The sequence below is a fragment of the Euprymna scolopes genome, chromosome 15 (assembly GCF_053919585.1).
Source record: "Euprymna scolopes isolate OS-2025 chromosome 15, ASM5391958v1, whole genome shotgun sequence".
NCBI lineage: Eukaryota > Metazoa > Mollusca > Cephalopoda > Sepiida > Sepiolidae > Euprymna > Euprymna scolopes.
In genome coordinates this window covers 27,427,610-27,442,715 of record NC_136496.1, presented here as the reverse complement: position 1 = coordinate 27,442,715, position 15,106 = coordinate 27,427,610, and the positions used below count along the sequence as shown (strand labels likewise).

Genomic DNA, 15,106 nt, shown 5'->3' with positions numbered 1-15,106 from the left:
CTTTCAAACGATACCGGTTTCGACTCGGTCCGATGCTTGGAGGTGTGTGTTGAGTAAAAAAAAATAAATAAAAATTAAAGGCAGACAGGCTCGGACCCGTGACACGAAGGTGGAAAAGAAATTGAAAGAAAATCTTATGTCTTAGCTGACGTCTCCATGACGTGACCGGAAGTAAAAAGCGTTGAAAATAATGAAAGTCAATCCAACGGTGACGATGACTTGCTAAAATCGACCCCTCCTTGTACAAAACAGCTGAGTTTAGGGTGAAGGAATTAATGTTTTTGGCCAATTTTTCAGTATTTGTCGTCCATGACGTTGAATTTCAAAATGATACCAATCTTATCAGGATCCGTTGCCTCTGTGAGACATACAAACATACATACATAAATTTAAACAGACAGGTGAGATTTGTATTATAGAAGATTACATTATCTTGAATTTGTTTCTTTTAAATGTATGAACAGATATGCCTAAAATAATACGTAGAAAATGAGATATAATCACTTTATTTCACAGACGTTTTATTTATCGTCTTAAACACTCTTGTGTTCTCATGCATTTTTTTTTTTTGCTTTTTTTTTTCTAGTTTCAATCGCTTCAAGCAGCTCTACTCGACAGCAAACAACGATGACTGGTCCCAGCCATTCGGTCACCCAGACGCAATCAATGTCTCAACAACCCAAAGATGCTGCTGATAAGACCGAGAAAGCTAACCTCGATGGTCCGGATGCAAGAGACAGCTTTTTGGGAAACACCCTTGCACGATGGTTTCCTCTTTTACGCATCATGAAGTTACAGGTACTGACAGAGAACACACACCCTCCTCTCCCGCACACACAAAAACGAAAAAAGAACTTTTCAGTTTTTGTCCAAAATTCTCCCTTTATGAAAAAAAACAATAATAAAGAAAAATTTGTGTAAGGTATGTACTTATGACAGAATCAAAATATATTCCAAAAATCATATAAATTAATCAACTAGTTTTATTTTTAATAAAAAAATCAAATTTTATGAGCAACTGAAAAACACCTTTCTTGTCCCCCATTTAGAAACCAATCTAAAAAGATACAAAGGGAGATAACTCAACATAATTCAAACTTAGGCGATTTGTGTTGAATTTCCATTAATTGCTTGAAAATAAAACTACTTGATAAATTTACATAATTTTTTGGTATATGATATTTTGTTTTATCACAGGTACGTACAGCACACAAATTTTTCTTTTTGTTTTTTAATAATGGGGAATTTTTGACTCCATCCCTTGGCTGCTTTTTTGTTCTCCTAATTTAAATTTTAAAAAGTCATGATTTTTTCTTTTTATTTTTTTTTTGCTGTTTAGATAAATCTTTCTTAAATATACAAGACCATGTATTCTTGATGTAAGTAGCCATTTGACCCCCAAAGAATGAATCTTTTTTTTTTCTTAATTTTTTAAATATTACTTTTCCGGGGTTTTGACAATTTAAAATATACCAATTTTATAAGAGTTTGTTGAGTATTTTTTCAAGTTTTAGTTGAACATAGAAACATGTAGGAACTTTTTTGTGGATTACTCTGCTTTTTTGTGTGAACAATACAATTAAAAAAAAATGATTAATATAGTTCACAAATCTAAGAAAAAACATATAGAATCACAAAGTGAAAAATAAGGTCTTTAAAAAAATAAAAAAAAAATTTTTTTCAACCCAAACAAAGCATAATGCCAGTTAGAATGTAAAGGGCTGTTTGGGATTGTGTCTATAGGTACTATGGGAAGTTGAGCAGCAAGATGTCCATTCATATTGCATTTAATCTTCTTCCAGTTAGTACAGTCAGGGAAGCAGGAAACAGGAAGGGAATTCCATGTCTAAGTGTGACAGGCTAGTGGTAGATATATCAGCCCATATATGACAACAATACTCCATGCATGGAGAATTGTGATTTTGTAAAGATATAAAATGATCTCTGGTGTGAGTAATTTTCTAGCATGGTAGAGGGAGCCTGCCTGTTTTGCAGCAGCGTTGGAAATGTTTTCTATGTATTGGTTCCAATTCATGTTGCCTGTGAATGTTAGGGCAAGGGATTTGAAAGGTAGGGTGTTATTTGTCATGGCAAGACTCTAACTTGTGTTCCCAAAAGAGGGACGATGTGGTGGAATGTTGTGTTACATTTTTGCTTTTGCTCATTTAGCGTTCATATCGGTTTTCATAGATCGAACATATACCAGGAAGAACAGTTGGAAATAAGTCATTTACCATACATTTTGGACTATCCCATTCCTGCGGCTATGTACCTAGGAAATGAAGCTGTCAAACCTGACATAGTGATATGGGACAAGGAGGAGAAAGAAGAAACCTTAGTTGAAGTCGGTGTTTCTAATGATGTCTTAAATAGAGATTAGACGGAGAAGATAATGAAATGATATGAAAAGTAGAAAAAGAAACTGGAATCTTAGGAAGATCTCCATCATTCCAGTAATTATAGAAGCAGCAGAACTCGTGAAAAAAAAAACAAACTTCTGGAACTATCTGGCGGACATACCCGTTGAAACAAATGCAAGAGAATTGCTCTTAAAGAAACGGTTAGAATCTTAGAAAAATTAATTACGTTATTGAAACGACACTCCTTGTTATGCAAAACGCCCCATGACTCTTACTAAAAAATACCTACAACTCCAACTCTATTCGCACCTACTGAAAACCTGCCCATATATATCTATTCACCTAATTACGCATGACTCAATACTTGCTGTCTTATCCATGCTATATTGCACTTACATCTTAACCCTCCTATCATCTAAAATAGCTCGGGCACAACTCGTAGCTCAATTCTTAATACCTACTCATACTGTAACACTATACTAGACCTAAGCTAACATTAATAAAAAAAAAAAAAAAGGGTACGACTAAAATCACATTATCTCCTCCCTAACAAGCCCTCTTACAAACATAGACGCTTACACTGCATGAACTTCACCCACCCCCTTTATCCATTAACAAGTAAATAGCATGTCCCTAAATCACTTTGAGGAGTGTAACTAATCAGTAGATATAATCCCCAACAAACTAACCCATTAACACTAACAACGCGGGGTCGCAGAAATACCTGGATTAGAACCTAGGCGCGGAGAAAACCCTCTCAGGGCTGACGGACCCAGTAGGTCTTCCCAGATCATCCGTCTAGGAGAAGGAAAACTCTGAAACTAAACCAAAGGGGAGAGAGGCCTCTTCAGTCTTGGATGACAACCTTCCTAGAGCTGGTGACTCAAACAAATTCACCGGTTTGCAAACCTAAATTGCTTAAGGAGTAGATAGGCTCTGTCTATCGCCCGGCTTCCATACTCCTTCTTTGCCTATTAGTCAAGCGCAGAGACACTATCTCAGTGATTCGACAGAAACACCCAGCGGTAGATCTTGTTTCCTGGCTAGGGCAATGAACGCCGTTCTTCCCCATTCCCAGCATGCCCCACCCCTATAACTGAACATTTGGGAGTGCTTGAGTATAAGATATGCCTGAGCGGTAAGATTGGGTTGACCTTCTTCTAAAGGGTTGAGGGTACCGGATTGACAGTTCCTGGCTGCTGTTCCCGACTGGTAGTACAGGAGCCCTAACTCTTTGGTAGCGCTTAGAGCGGCTGCTCCATCAACAGTTGAATAATATCGGGTTGTTTGCAGTGCCATGACGCGCATGGAAAGGGACCCTGCACTCATCCCCGGTGGGCTTTCCTGAGGCCACAATCCTAATTGGAGAAAGGTCAGCTGATGGTCTACTTGTGATGCATGTCTGAAGCTCCGCATAACCTCTTGTTTAGCTCCCCCTTACCGAAACTCTTAAAAAAAAAATATGACGACAGTACAATCTAAAAATAAGCTTAAACCAGGATTAGGGACAAACAAATTCAACTTGCCTCCTCCCTTGAGGCTCTCATTCACAAATATCCGTGGGCTTAGAACTAACTTAGCTGATGTTGAAGCATTTCTCTTAACAAATACCCCGGATATCTTAGCACTAAGTGAGACTAACCTACACTCCTCCATTCCCTCTAACCACTTTAACATGCCTGGATATCTCCCACTCTGCCGTAAGGACTCTGACAGACATATGCACGGACTTGGAGTTTACATTCGTAATACCCTTCCCTTGACTAGAGAAACAAACCTAGAAACAGATGATCAAGCCTTTATGTGCTTTAGACTAAACGTGCAACACAGTATTAGCTACTATTATTTTCTCTACCGCTCTCCCTCGACTCAGGACTGCTCCATAATAAACAAAGTATCTGACAGCATAGACACGGCACTGTCCCTCGACACTAGCGCACAAATACATGTGTTTGGTGACTTTAATGTCCACCACAAAAACTGGCTTGGATTCTCTACTCACACAGATGCAGCGGGCAGCACAACCCATAGCTTCGCTATATCTCACTCCCTATCACAAATTGTTACGTTTCCAACCCGTTTCCCTGACCAGGAAGAACAACACGCATCACTTCTAGATCTGTTTTTGACCACAGTTCCCGATGACTGCATAGCGAAGGCCCACAGCCCACTCGGGAACGCTGATCATGCAGTGATAATGGTTGAAATCGCCCTAAACTCTAGTCCCAAAACTGAAGAGCCAGTGCTCAAAACAACGAGATATTATAATAAGGCTGACTGGGAAGCCATCAGGGAACTAATTAGAGATGCTCCATGGAAAAATATTTTCTCTCTCCCTGCTGAACAGTGTGCAAACGAGACCACTGACTGGTTCAAAACTGCAATCGAAGCGCATGTTCCCATGCGGAAATTTTATAGTAAGCCCCACTCTCCCCAATGGTTTACGTCGACTTGTGCAACTGCCATTACTCAAAAGCAGCATGCATACCGTAGGTTTAACCGACATAAGTCCAGTTCAAACAGACTGAAGTATATAGAAGCTAGAAATAACGTTAAGAAAGAAATAGCGACAGCTAAGAGAGAATTTACGGAAACCACTAAAAAGCGCATCGAAGCACAAAAACTAGGAACTCGAGACTTCTGGAAAATCTACAACAGTGTAGTAAATAATGGGCAATCAACAATTCCCCCACTAACCAACAATCACGAGGTTGTCTCCTCAGCAACTGACAAGGCTAACATGCTTGCCAGTCGGTTTGCCTTAAACTCCACACTGGACCCTTCCAACCACCCCCTACCTGACTTTCCTATGCGGACAGACGCCACACTAGACGATCTGAAAACCACCCCTGCTCAGGTGCATGCTATCATAAAAAACCTTGACACCTCAAAAGCATGTGGACCCGATCTTATCCCAGCTGTGCTATTAAAAAAGTGCTCAGCCGAAGTAGCTCCAGTTCTCTCCAAACTCTACAACAAATGTCTTAATGAAGCTTGCTTTCCGGGCTGTTGGAAAACTGCTTCTGTTGTACCAGTATTCAAGAATTCTGGCGAAAGGACAGACCCATCAAATTATCGCCCCATTAGCCTCCTCCCACTTTTTGCCAAAATATTTGAGACCATAATTAACCATGCTCTAGTCCATCATCTTACAGATGCTAAACTACTGACTGACAAACAATATGGATTTAGACAAGCCCGTTCCACAGCAGATATCCTCACCGTGATCTCTGAACGTATATACCAATCACTGGACAAAGCGGGGGAAGGCAGAGCGGTAGCTCTAGATATATCTAAGGCTTTTGACAGGGTATGGCATGAGGGTCTCCTCAGGAAGATTAGATCTTACGGTATCACTGGTAGAATACTTAACATAATTAAATCCTTCTTAGATAAGAGAAAAATCCAGGTAGTCCTCGACGGTCGCACATCTAAACAATATGATATAAATGCGGGAGTGCCCCAGGGTTCTATCCTTGGACCTCTATTGTTCCTGATATTCATAAATGACCTCCCCGACAACATTGCCTCTGAGATGGGTATATATGCTGATGACACTACACTCTATGGCAGACACGACAGGAAGACGAATGAACACATTTCAAAAGAAATGGCAGAAACACTAGAGGAAGACCTCCAATCTGTAGTGGAATGGGGACAAAAGTGGTTGGTCGCGTTCAATGCTGCCAAGACTAAACTAGTTTCATTCAATAATTACAAGAAACCCTCTCTACCACCAATAGCAATGGCCAACGACCCTTTATCTGAGAGTCCATCTTTCAAACTCCTTGGCCTAACGTTCACAGGAAACATGAGTTGGAACAATTACATTGAAGGCATTGCCAGGGCCGCTGCAAGAAAGGTAGGCTCTCTCTACCGTGCTAGAAAACTACTAACACCCGAAAGTATCCTGTACCTCTATAAGGCCACCATTCGCCCATGTATGGAGTATTGCTGCCACATCTGGGCTGGTGCATCCGCTACTAGTCTCTCGCTCCTTGACAAGGTTCAAAAGAGAGTCGCAAATCTGATAGGCCCTGAACTGGCATCTAAGCTTCAGCCTCTGTCCCATCGACGAAATGTTGCATCCCTCTGCCTGTTCTACAAGTATTTTAGTGGTGAATGCTCTGATGAACTGCAATCACTTGTGCCCCCACGACGCGAGCACCCTCGACAAACCCGACAGGCTACTAGATCCCACCCCCACACTGTAGAGGTCCCTAGATGTAAAAGATCTTTTTACTCCAATAGTTTCTTCCCCAGAACCGCAAGACTCTGGAATTCCATTCCAGGTCCCTGCTTCCCCAACAGTACTGACGTGCAGAAGTTCAAGTGTAACGTGAACCGACACCTTGCTGCCCAAATCCCTACATAGTACCCCAGTAGTTGTTGCCCCTGATAGTAGCCCCCTACACCAAAGTGGCAATTTGCCTTGTTTGGGGTGAAAATGTAATTAAAAAAAAAAAAAAAAAAAAAATATTATTTTTATTTTAAATAAATATTTATTATCTGTTTTCATTTTTTAGATTGAAGTCCATCCTTGGCTCGTGTTCCTCTCCCTGAAAAGCATGCAGCAGACAGAACCCAAAATGGATGTCCCTTCCAATCTGCGAGAAATGTTCAAAGCCGGACTCTCGAGTGACGTTTTGGCACTTTGCCTTCCATATATCATTGTGCACAGTGCCGGCATTCGTTCATCGCCAATTATACAAGACATTCCAGTACGGATTCTGGAAGGATCACTTGTTGGTAAGGAAATGCTTTCTACGTTTCTTGCTTGCATGATTTGCTTCATGGATGCTGTCAACGACTACAAGATTGTCTAGGTTGGGTTCAAATTCCATTAAATCTGTCATAAGCAAATACAAAGAGACAGGTATGAACCCTTGATTCACCCCTCCAATTGTAGATAAAATAGCAACTGGTGTTCAATTAATTGTACACAATCTTTTACAATATGTATTGTGTGACCGTGACCCCGCCGAAGTCACAATAGTCATGATCATCTTTCTTCCGGGAGTTCTTTATAGGATTCTTCCGCATCGCAGGTCTCGTTATCGGGTTGATATGCCGGCGTCCGCTGAAAATAATTAGTTGCTCATGCAAGCCAAAAGAAGACAAACGCAGAGGTATCTAGTTTACTCAAATTAATTCATGAAATTTACAAATGTGTTACATATGTACAATTGTTCAGTTCGATCTCATTGCACAAAAAAACAGTCCGGAATCTTATTCTACGGTGGCGACGGTATACGAGAGGGGTAAGGTATCTCTCTTGGGTTAGTGTTCTTCTCTCGAGATTTGGCTTCAATCTGCTAATTTTGGCACGGGCATTTGCTTATATTTCGAGGGATGGATTAGTTGGGGGTAAGCCGCGAAACCAATCATCGATCAGCACGCTTTTCACAGACGTCCCGATACCTTGCACGGTGTGAGAACCTGTGATCAGAGCTCAATCTCATTCACATGCTCACAGGGGTTGACTGTTTGAGCCTGGCTAACCTCACACTCAAAAAGCCAGACGTCCTTGAGTTGGGTTTCGCTAAGCCAAGAACGAAATTATATTTCGTTCTCGCTTTCCAAATGACATCTCTTGTCATTTTTTTGAAACAATAAAATTATATGTCTGTTGTACAAAAACACAATAAATTCATCCTTTCAGCAAGGTTACCCCAGCGCTGTCCGGACACCCAATCATGCTTAACAGACAATATCAGCATCATTCCCGGCCTTGTTAAGTGTTTCAAGGTCTCAATCTCCTCCAGTGGAGTGGCCCTGTCGGTGGGGCATTAGAATACGCCGACACGCCCCTGCAGAGGGTAAAAGTCCCTCAATGGGGGTCCTGGATATGACCTTAAACTATATCCAGTGGTGAGGCCCCAGCTTGTGGGCTTTGGGGAGTGTGGAGCCACCTTTTAATTACCATTGCTCCTAGGTCCACTCTGACCCGGAGCGGTAGTACCTGTTAGGGTCCCAACTATGAGTTAAATAGAAACCGACGTGAAAACAACAAATATATTCTATTAAAAAACTTTTTTCTTCAAAATCTTTGGATTCGGTATTAAATAACCCGAAAAGGTTTGATATGCCGTAAAACAAAACTAACCAACCAACCAACCAACCCCCAGTGGAGAGCTCCACCATTCCCTGAGGCGGTCATGCCATATTGTTCTCTGGTACTTAGTAACCAGAAAATGTTAACTTGTAAGATGCACAACCGAAATGAAAAAACATTTTGATTTAATCTTTTCAAAATAATATAGTCTCTTGTTTATTCATTGCTGCAGTTGGTTACTATGAAGAAATTTATCTTTCGTTGACCTTTCATAACTAAACATTGTTGTTTACTAGGCAAATAGAAAAATTTCTAGCCAAACCAATGACTACGAGATTGTCTAGGTTGGGTTCAAATTCCATCAGATCTGTCATAGGCAATTACAAAAGGACACATATGGTTTAAATCCAAAAATTCAGTATCCAAAGTTAGTGGAATGGATTTGGGAATATGGAACAGAAGTCGCTAAGCATACAACGAAATACGAAACCATATGTGAACACTTATTTTATCATGATGTAATAAAAAAAATAATAAGGTTGTATTTTCTTACATTGCTTTTTTGATATTTAAAATATATTCATATGAAAATATTTTATTTCTAAAATCTAATTTAAACTTTCATAGTTTATGTTTCTATAAATATTTATAAAAAAATATATTTAAAGCATATTCATATGGAAATAATAAAAAAAAAAAAATAATTTTTACATTTCTGTAAATAAAGTTTTCTTTTTAATATATTTCACAAATTTTATCACATAATTTTGTCATTAATAATCTATAAATATAAAAGCGAAAATGTATGTATGTATGTGTGTTCGCTTTTTCTGTGTGTCTACAAAAGGCTTCTTTCAGAGAAGCGGTCGGTCGGTTCACAACTTTTTAAAACTTTTTATATCACATATAAATCGTAATATCTCACACTTAACAATGAAGCTCGCCTGTCTATTTAATTTGCTCGATTTCGGGAAGATAAATATTCAACATTTGTCGCTCGCCGCATGTGGGTTAGTCTTTTTCCTATAACATCTTGGGGGTGAGGAAAAAAGCGTTCAGCAGTAAATGAAATCCCGCAGTCAAACTGACCTCATTAACTCATTAAAACGAGCACCTGCTAAGTCCAACTAATTAAATAAATTCAAATGTGTTTTCATAAGCATGTCGCGGTGGAGCAATGGTTAACGTTGCACATTTTTTTTTTCACAACTTTGCCTCAACGGTTCGGATTCGATCCTCATACTTACTTTTTTTTTTAACCCCCACCCCCAAATACCCGACCAACGCCGGGTACCCCTCGCTAGTGTATCATAAACGAGGTAGTTACCTTTTTTAATTGAATTATGAAACCCAAACTTCCTTAACAAATAATTAAAATTGTCATTCGTTTTTTTATTATTAATGTTTCTTGCTAACACAAGTGTTAAAACAAAAAGAAAAACTATTCATAGAAATGTAAAAAATAAAAGTTTATTATTTTTTACTAGTGAGAAGGATCGGGGCGCCAGGCTTTGTTTGGTCATAAAATATGCTTATATATGATATTTTAATTTATCGTGATTTCGAAAAGTAAACAAAAAAATGTTATGACATTACCAATGTGACATGCATATGAACTGATTAAAAATTAAAAATAAACTAAGATGAATATACAAAATTTTATAACACCTTTTTCAATTTTGACCCATTTTTGATTCCTTAAAAGTTATTTTAACCGGCTAAAGATCCATAAAACCATAAAAGAATGAGTGAATTACTAGGTCCTATCCCTCCTTTGTTGGGGGATTAATTAGATATGTAAATATTAAATATTCTGGCATTTTAGGTGTTTGGGGTGACATTTCGCTTACCAAAAGAATTTGTGTGGTAATATACATTGCGTGTGGGCATAGATTAGTGATGGGATGATTCCAATATTTGTCCCGATTCAGATACAATTACCGATTCCGATTCTTTATAAATCTCTAAATATTTAATTCTAAAAGTTTTATTTTGTCTCAATTACTGTAAAAACACATCTTAAATGTGCCCATGTTTTCTCAAACGTAAAAACACACTTGCGAGTGGGGGTGGGGTGATCTAGAGATTTTAGTCTTACTGGAAGTTAAAATCAATAAGTATTTATTATTTAATTATTACTACAAGCAGTGGGAGATGTTTCTTAAACCAAAATCAAATAAAAAAGATTGTTTAAGAATCGGTTTTAGCATCGGAAAATAGGCTAAAATTTTTCTGATATAACAAAGAGCTCCGATTTTTCCGATTCCCAAAAATCGTCCCAACACTATTGTAGATACACTCAGCTGCGGTGTAATTTGATCTTAGGCTTCAAGTTGACAGCTAGTGATGACATTGCGAAATAAAATATATTATTAATGAATAGAATGAACTTGCTGAACGATGTATGATTTGTAAACTTATAATGACAAGAGATTATAAAATAGAGCTGAATTATGTCGATGGCAGAAGGAGGAATGTGTTCATGTCGAAAGGAAATCAATTGTGACTCATAAAACCATAAAAGAATGGTTCATAAAAATCCGATCGTTTGAGGTCCCTACCGCTGTTCAGCAACTTCTATTTTCGGAAGAGATAGTTTGAAAATATGGAGACAGACAGACAGACATACAGCCTTTTATATATTAAATTACTAGCATTTAAGCCCAGCGTTGCCTAGGTGTTTGGAGGTGTATGTTGAGCAAAAAAAAAAAAAAAGTGGTAGTAGGAAGGCAGGCTCAAACCTGTACCGTGAAGGAGGAAAAGAATAGGAAAAAAACGTGACGCCTTTGCTGTTACGACCACTGCCAAACCGGAAGTGACATAGGTTTTAATTAAGACTAGACGATCGAAAAGAGGGGATGATTTTCGAAAATATTGGCGAAAAAAGTGACCCCCCCCCTGTAAAAAGTGCCCAGTTGAAAGTGGAGATATTAATGTTTCTAGCCAATTTTTCCATATTTGTCATCTGAAAGGTTGAGCTAAAAACGATACTGACCTTGTGAAAATCCGTCACCTCTGTCAAAAGTTTTAGGCAGACATGCAAACATACATACATACATTTATATATTGGTAGCTCAAATTTTCAACCCAAACCGGTTAAAAAGCTTTCCCTATCTCTGAATACCCTTTATGTAAAATTTCAAATGTTTAAACCAGAAATTGTCTGAGTAATTTGGTAGAGACTGCAGCAGTCAATTTTTTTACTTTGACCCCTATTATGACCCCTTAACATTTATTGTTTTGGGCTCAAATCAAGTTAAGTTAAATCCATGTCCAAGGAATCTATATCTAAAATTTCCAGTGTTTAGACCCAAAATTGGCAGAGGAGTTTGGTAGAGTTCTCAAAAGTCAAATCGTTGAATTTTGACCCCTTAACAGCAAATTTCTGTCCGAAAATGGATTATAAAGATTTTCCCAAATCTCAGTACCCTGTATATAAAATTTCGAGTCTGTAGACTGAAAATTGACAGAGATATTGTGTAGGGAAATGTACACAGACATACTGACAGACAGACACTTTCATTTTTATAGATATACTAGTATGGGTGCCTGGCGTTGCCCGAGTATTTGGAGGTGTATGCTGAGCAAAAAAAAAAAGAAGGTAAATTTTTTTAACTTTGACCCCTTAACATTAATTGTTTTGGACTCAAATCAAGTTATTAAGTTAGATCCATATCCAAGGAACCTATATCTAAAAGTTCAAGTGTTTAGACCCAAAATTGTCAGAGGAGTTTGGTAGACTTCTCAATGGTCAAATCGTTGAACTTTGACCCCTTAACAACCAAATGTTTGGCCGAAAACCGATCACATTGATTTTCCTATATCTCAGTACCCTGTATATCAAATTTCGAGTTTGTAGACTAAAAATTGACAGAGTTATTGCGTAGGGAAATGTACACAGACACACACACACAGACATGTTTACTTTTATAGATATATAGATATATATATATTTCATGAAGTATTAAAACTAAAATAATTTTTAAAAATAAATCATTTCCATATGGTTTCGTATTTCTTTACATGCTTAGTGACCCCCGCTCCATTCCATATTTTAGCTAAACTATGTCCACTTCCGGTGTCTTAACTTTGAATACTTAATTTTTGGATGTAACCCAGGTATTAACCCTCAATTCACCCGTCCAGCTACGGATAAAATAGTAACTGGTGTTCAATTAATTGTACGATCTTTTACAATATGTACTGTGTTCTGGTTTTAAGTAACGAGAAAGGGTTGACTTGTAAGATGCACAACCGAAATAGAAAAAAATATCCTGATGTCAATTCTTAAAAACTAATATAGGCCATTGTTTATTCATGGCTGCAATTGGTCAAAACCAGCTGGTTGTTAAGCAAATTGGGTCGCAAGAATATTATTCTGTGTAATGAATTGTGATAATCTTAACGTCCGGAGCTCTATGGACAAATTTATCATTAATTGACCTTTAATAACTAAATATTTTCATTTACGAGGCAAATAGAAAAGTTACTAGCCAAACCACATTATTTTTGGAATATGACATCTTCGTTTTGTGACAGGATTGTATATCATAAGGATTTTTCTGTATTTTTATTTTAAATTAGTGTAATTCTCAATATGCACTGAATTTTTATGTTGAGACTTGAAAGTGCAAAAATTTGAATTTCTTCAGATGTTTTTTAAACAGCCTTCGTTTTAAAAAAGAGTATATTCTTCCATAATTGAATAATATTTATTTTTTTGTTTATTATTATTATTGAATATTTATTTTTTGGTTATTTAAATAATTTGACTTTTCTCACATCAAAACAAATAAAGGTTGAAAAAACATTTTTCACCAAGTAATGAGCTTTGAAAGAAACACAATCGTCAAAGGATAAGCAATTTATTATTTATAGTCGTCATTTGGAAAAAATCACTTGCAAATGCAACTGTTTCACTTGCAACATTAAGCCCCAGAGTCATAATGTATCAACATTTTCTTGATTAATTTACGAATTTTCGAAAACCAAACATATCCTGCTTGCGCCTTCCTTAGTTAATCCATACGTTATGATTTGAAAAAGGCCAAATACAATTTTCGAAGATCAAACTGCTTCAAAAAGGCCAAATTTGTAAAATTGGCCATTATAAAAAGACCAGTCTGGTAAACCTAGACAAGAATATGAGAGTGACCTTGCTTTAATCTAGCCTCGTTTTCAAATATCATTATAATATGATTATTGATATAATGGTGTGACAAAGGAACTCATAATAATTTTAACATGCAGCGGTTCTTCAATGAAAAAAGAAATCAGCAAAAAAGGGAACATCTAAAAGAAACAGAGAAAAAAAAGAACATTGTCTGCCAAGAGGTGCTCGACTGAAGGAGTAAATTAAATATTGACTCTTACAGTCTGATTTTATTATTTGTATTGAACTATGTAGCACAATATTATGTACTTGTACAGTTTAATCAAGACATTAAAAAATAAAAATATCGAAAAAAAAGTTATATTGTATGTATCTATTTTGGACTGAAGATCTCAAAAAAAAAAAATTTAATTTAATTTAATTGAGTATTTTTTTTTTTTTTTACAGTGAAAAGACACGTTTTTATGACAGCGCAGTGAAGGTAGCCATGTTTGGATTTTTAGAAGATCTCCAAAAAAAAAAAATTAATTTAATTTGATTGAGTATTTTTTTTTTTACAGTGAAAAGACACGTTTTTATGACAGCGCAGTGAAGGTAGCCATGTTTGGATTTTTAGAAGATCTCCAAAAAAAAATTAATTTAATTTGATTGAGTATTTTTTTTTTTTACAGTGAAAAGACACGTTTTTATGACAGCGCAGTGAAGGTAGCCATGTTTGGATTTTTAGAAGATCTCCCAAAAAAAAATTAATTTAATTTGATTGAGTATTTTTTTTTTTTTTTTTTACAGTGAAAAGACACGTCTTTATGACAGCGCAGTGAAGGTAGCCATGTTTGGATTTTTAGAACACACCACGAAGAGAGAACTCCGTTTAAAGCGCCGACACTCCCTTCTCATCTTAAATACTTGCTTTTCTTCCTAAAAATCTAAACATGACTACATTTTGCTCAGTATCATAACAAATTGTTTTTTTGCTGTAAAAAAAAAAAAAAAGAAAACTACTTGATCAAATTAAGTGAAATTTTTTTTCCGAAGAACTTCATTCCATAATGGATACGTACAATATAACTTTATTTTTTCAATATTTTCATTTTTTAATGTCTTTATTAAACTGTACAAGTATCCAGTATTACTTTCTGATTATTTATTTGTACTTATTGATTTATCTCGTTTGATTAATTTTTTATTTAAAATATAATGGATACTTTTTTTCAGAGAAATGTTAAAAAAAACCCTCATATTTGCTGTGTGTTATTTATTTTTCTGGCAACCCCCCCTCCCCTCATTTTTTGTGCTATCCAGAAAATTATCAGCTTTATCAAAACATTTGTTGGTTAAATATATTTCTCATTCTGTGAAATTTCCATGGGTCCTGCTATTGTTAAAAATATTTTATTGAATGATTAAAATCATTTTTTTTTTTTCCTGTTTTTATTTTCTGAGACCTTTAGTGTGATACACCTTTTTATAAGAATATTGTTGATTTCTTTTTTTTTTTTTTTTTTTTTTCATAAAAAATGTTTATTTTATTTGAACAGAACAAGATACGCTGATAGAAGGCGTGTCGTACATTGACAT

At 36.6% G+C, this 15,106-nt stretch overlaps 1 protein-coding gene across 2 annotated transcripts in view; it reads left to right on the top strand.

Moving 5' to 3' along the window:
• LOC145293754 (intermembrane lipid transfer protein VPS13B-like) overlaps positions 1–15,106 on the top strand; it is a 260,242-nt gene that overhangs the window by 75,790 nt on the left and 169,346 nt on the right. For both annotated transcript variants that reach the window (XM_080140245.1, XM_080140246.1), the window contains exons 14-15: positions 587–798; positions 6,887–7,109. In XM_080140245.1, coding sequence (XP_079996371.1) covers positions 587–798; positions 6,887–7,109 — 435 coding nt within the window. The remainder of the gene's footprint in view (positions 1–586; positions 799–6,886; positions 7,110–15,106) is intronic.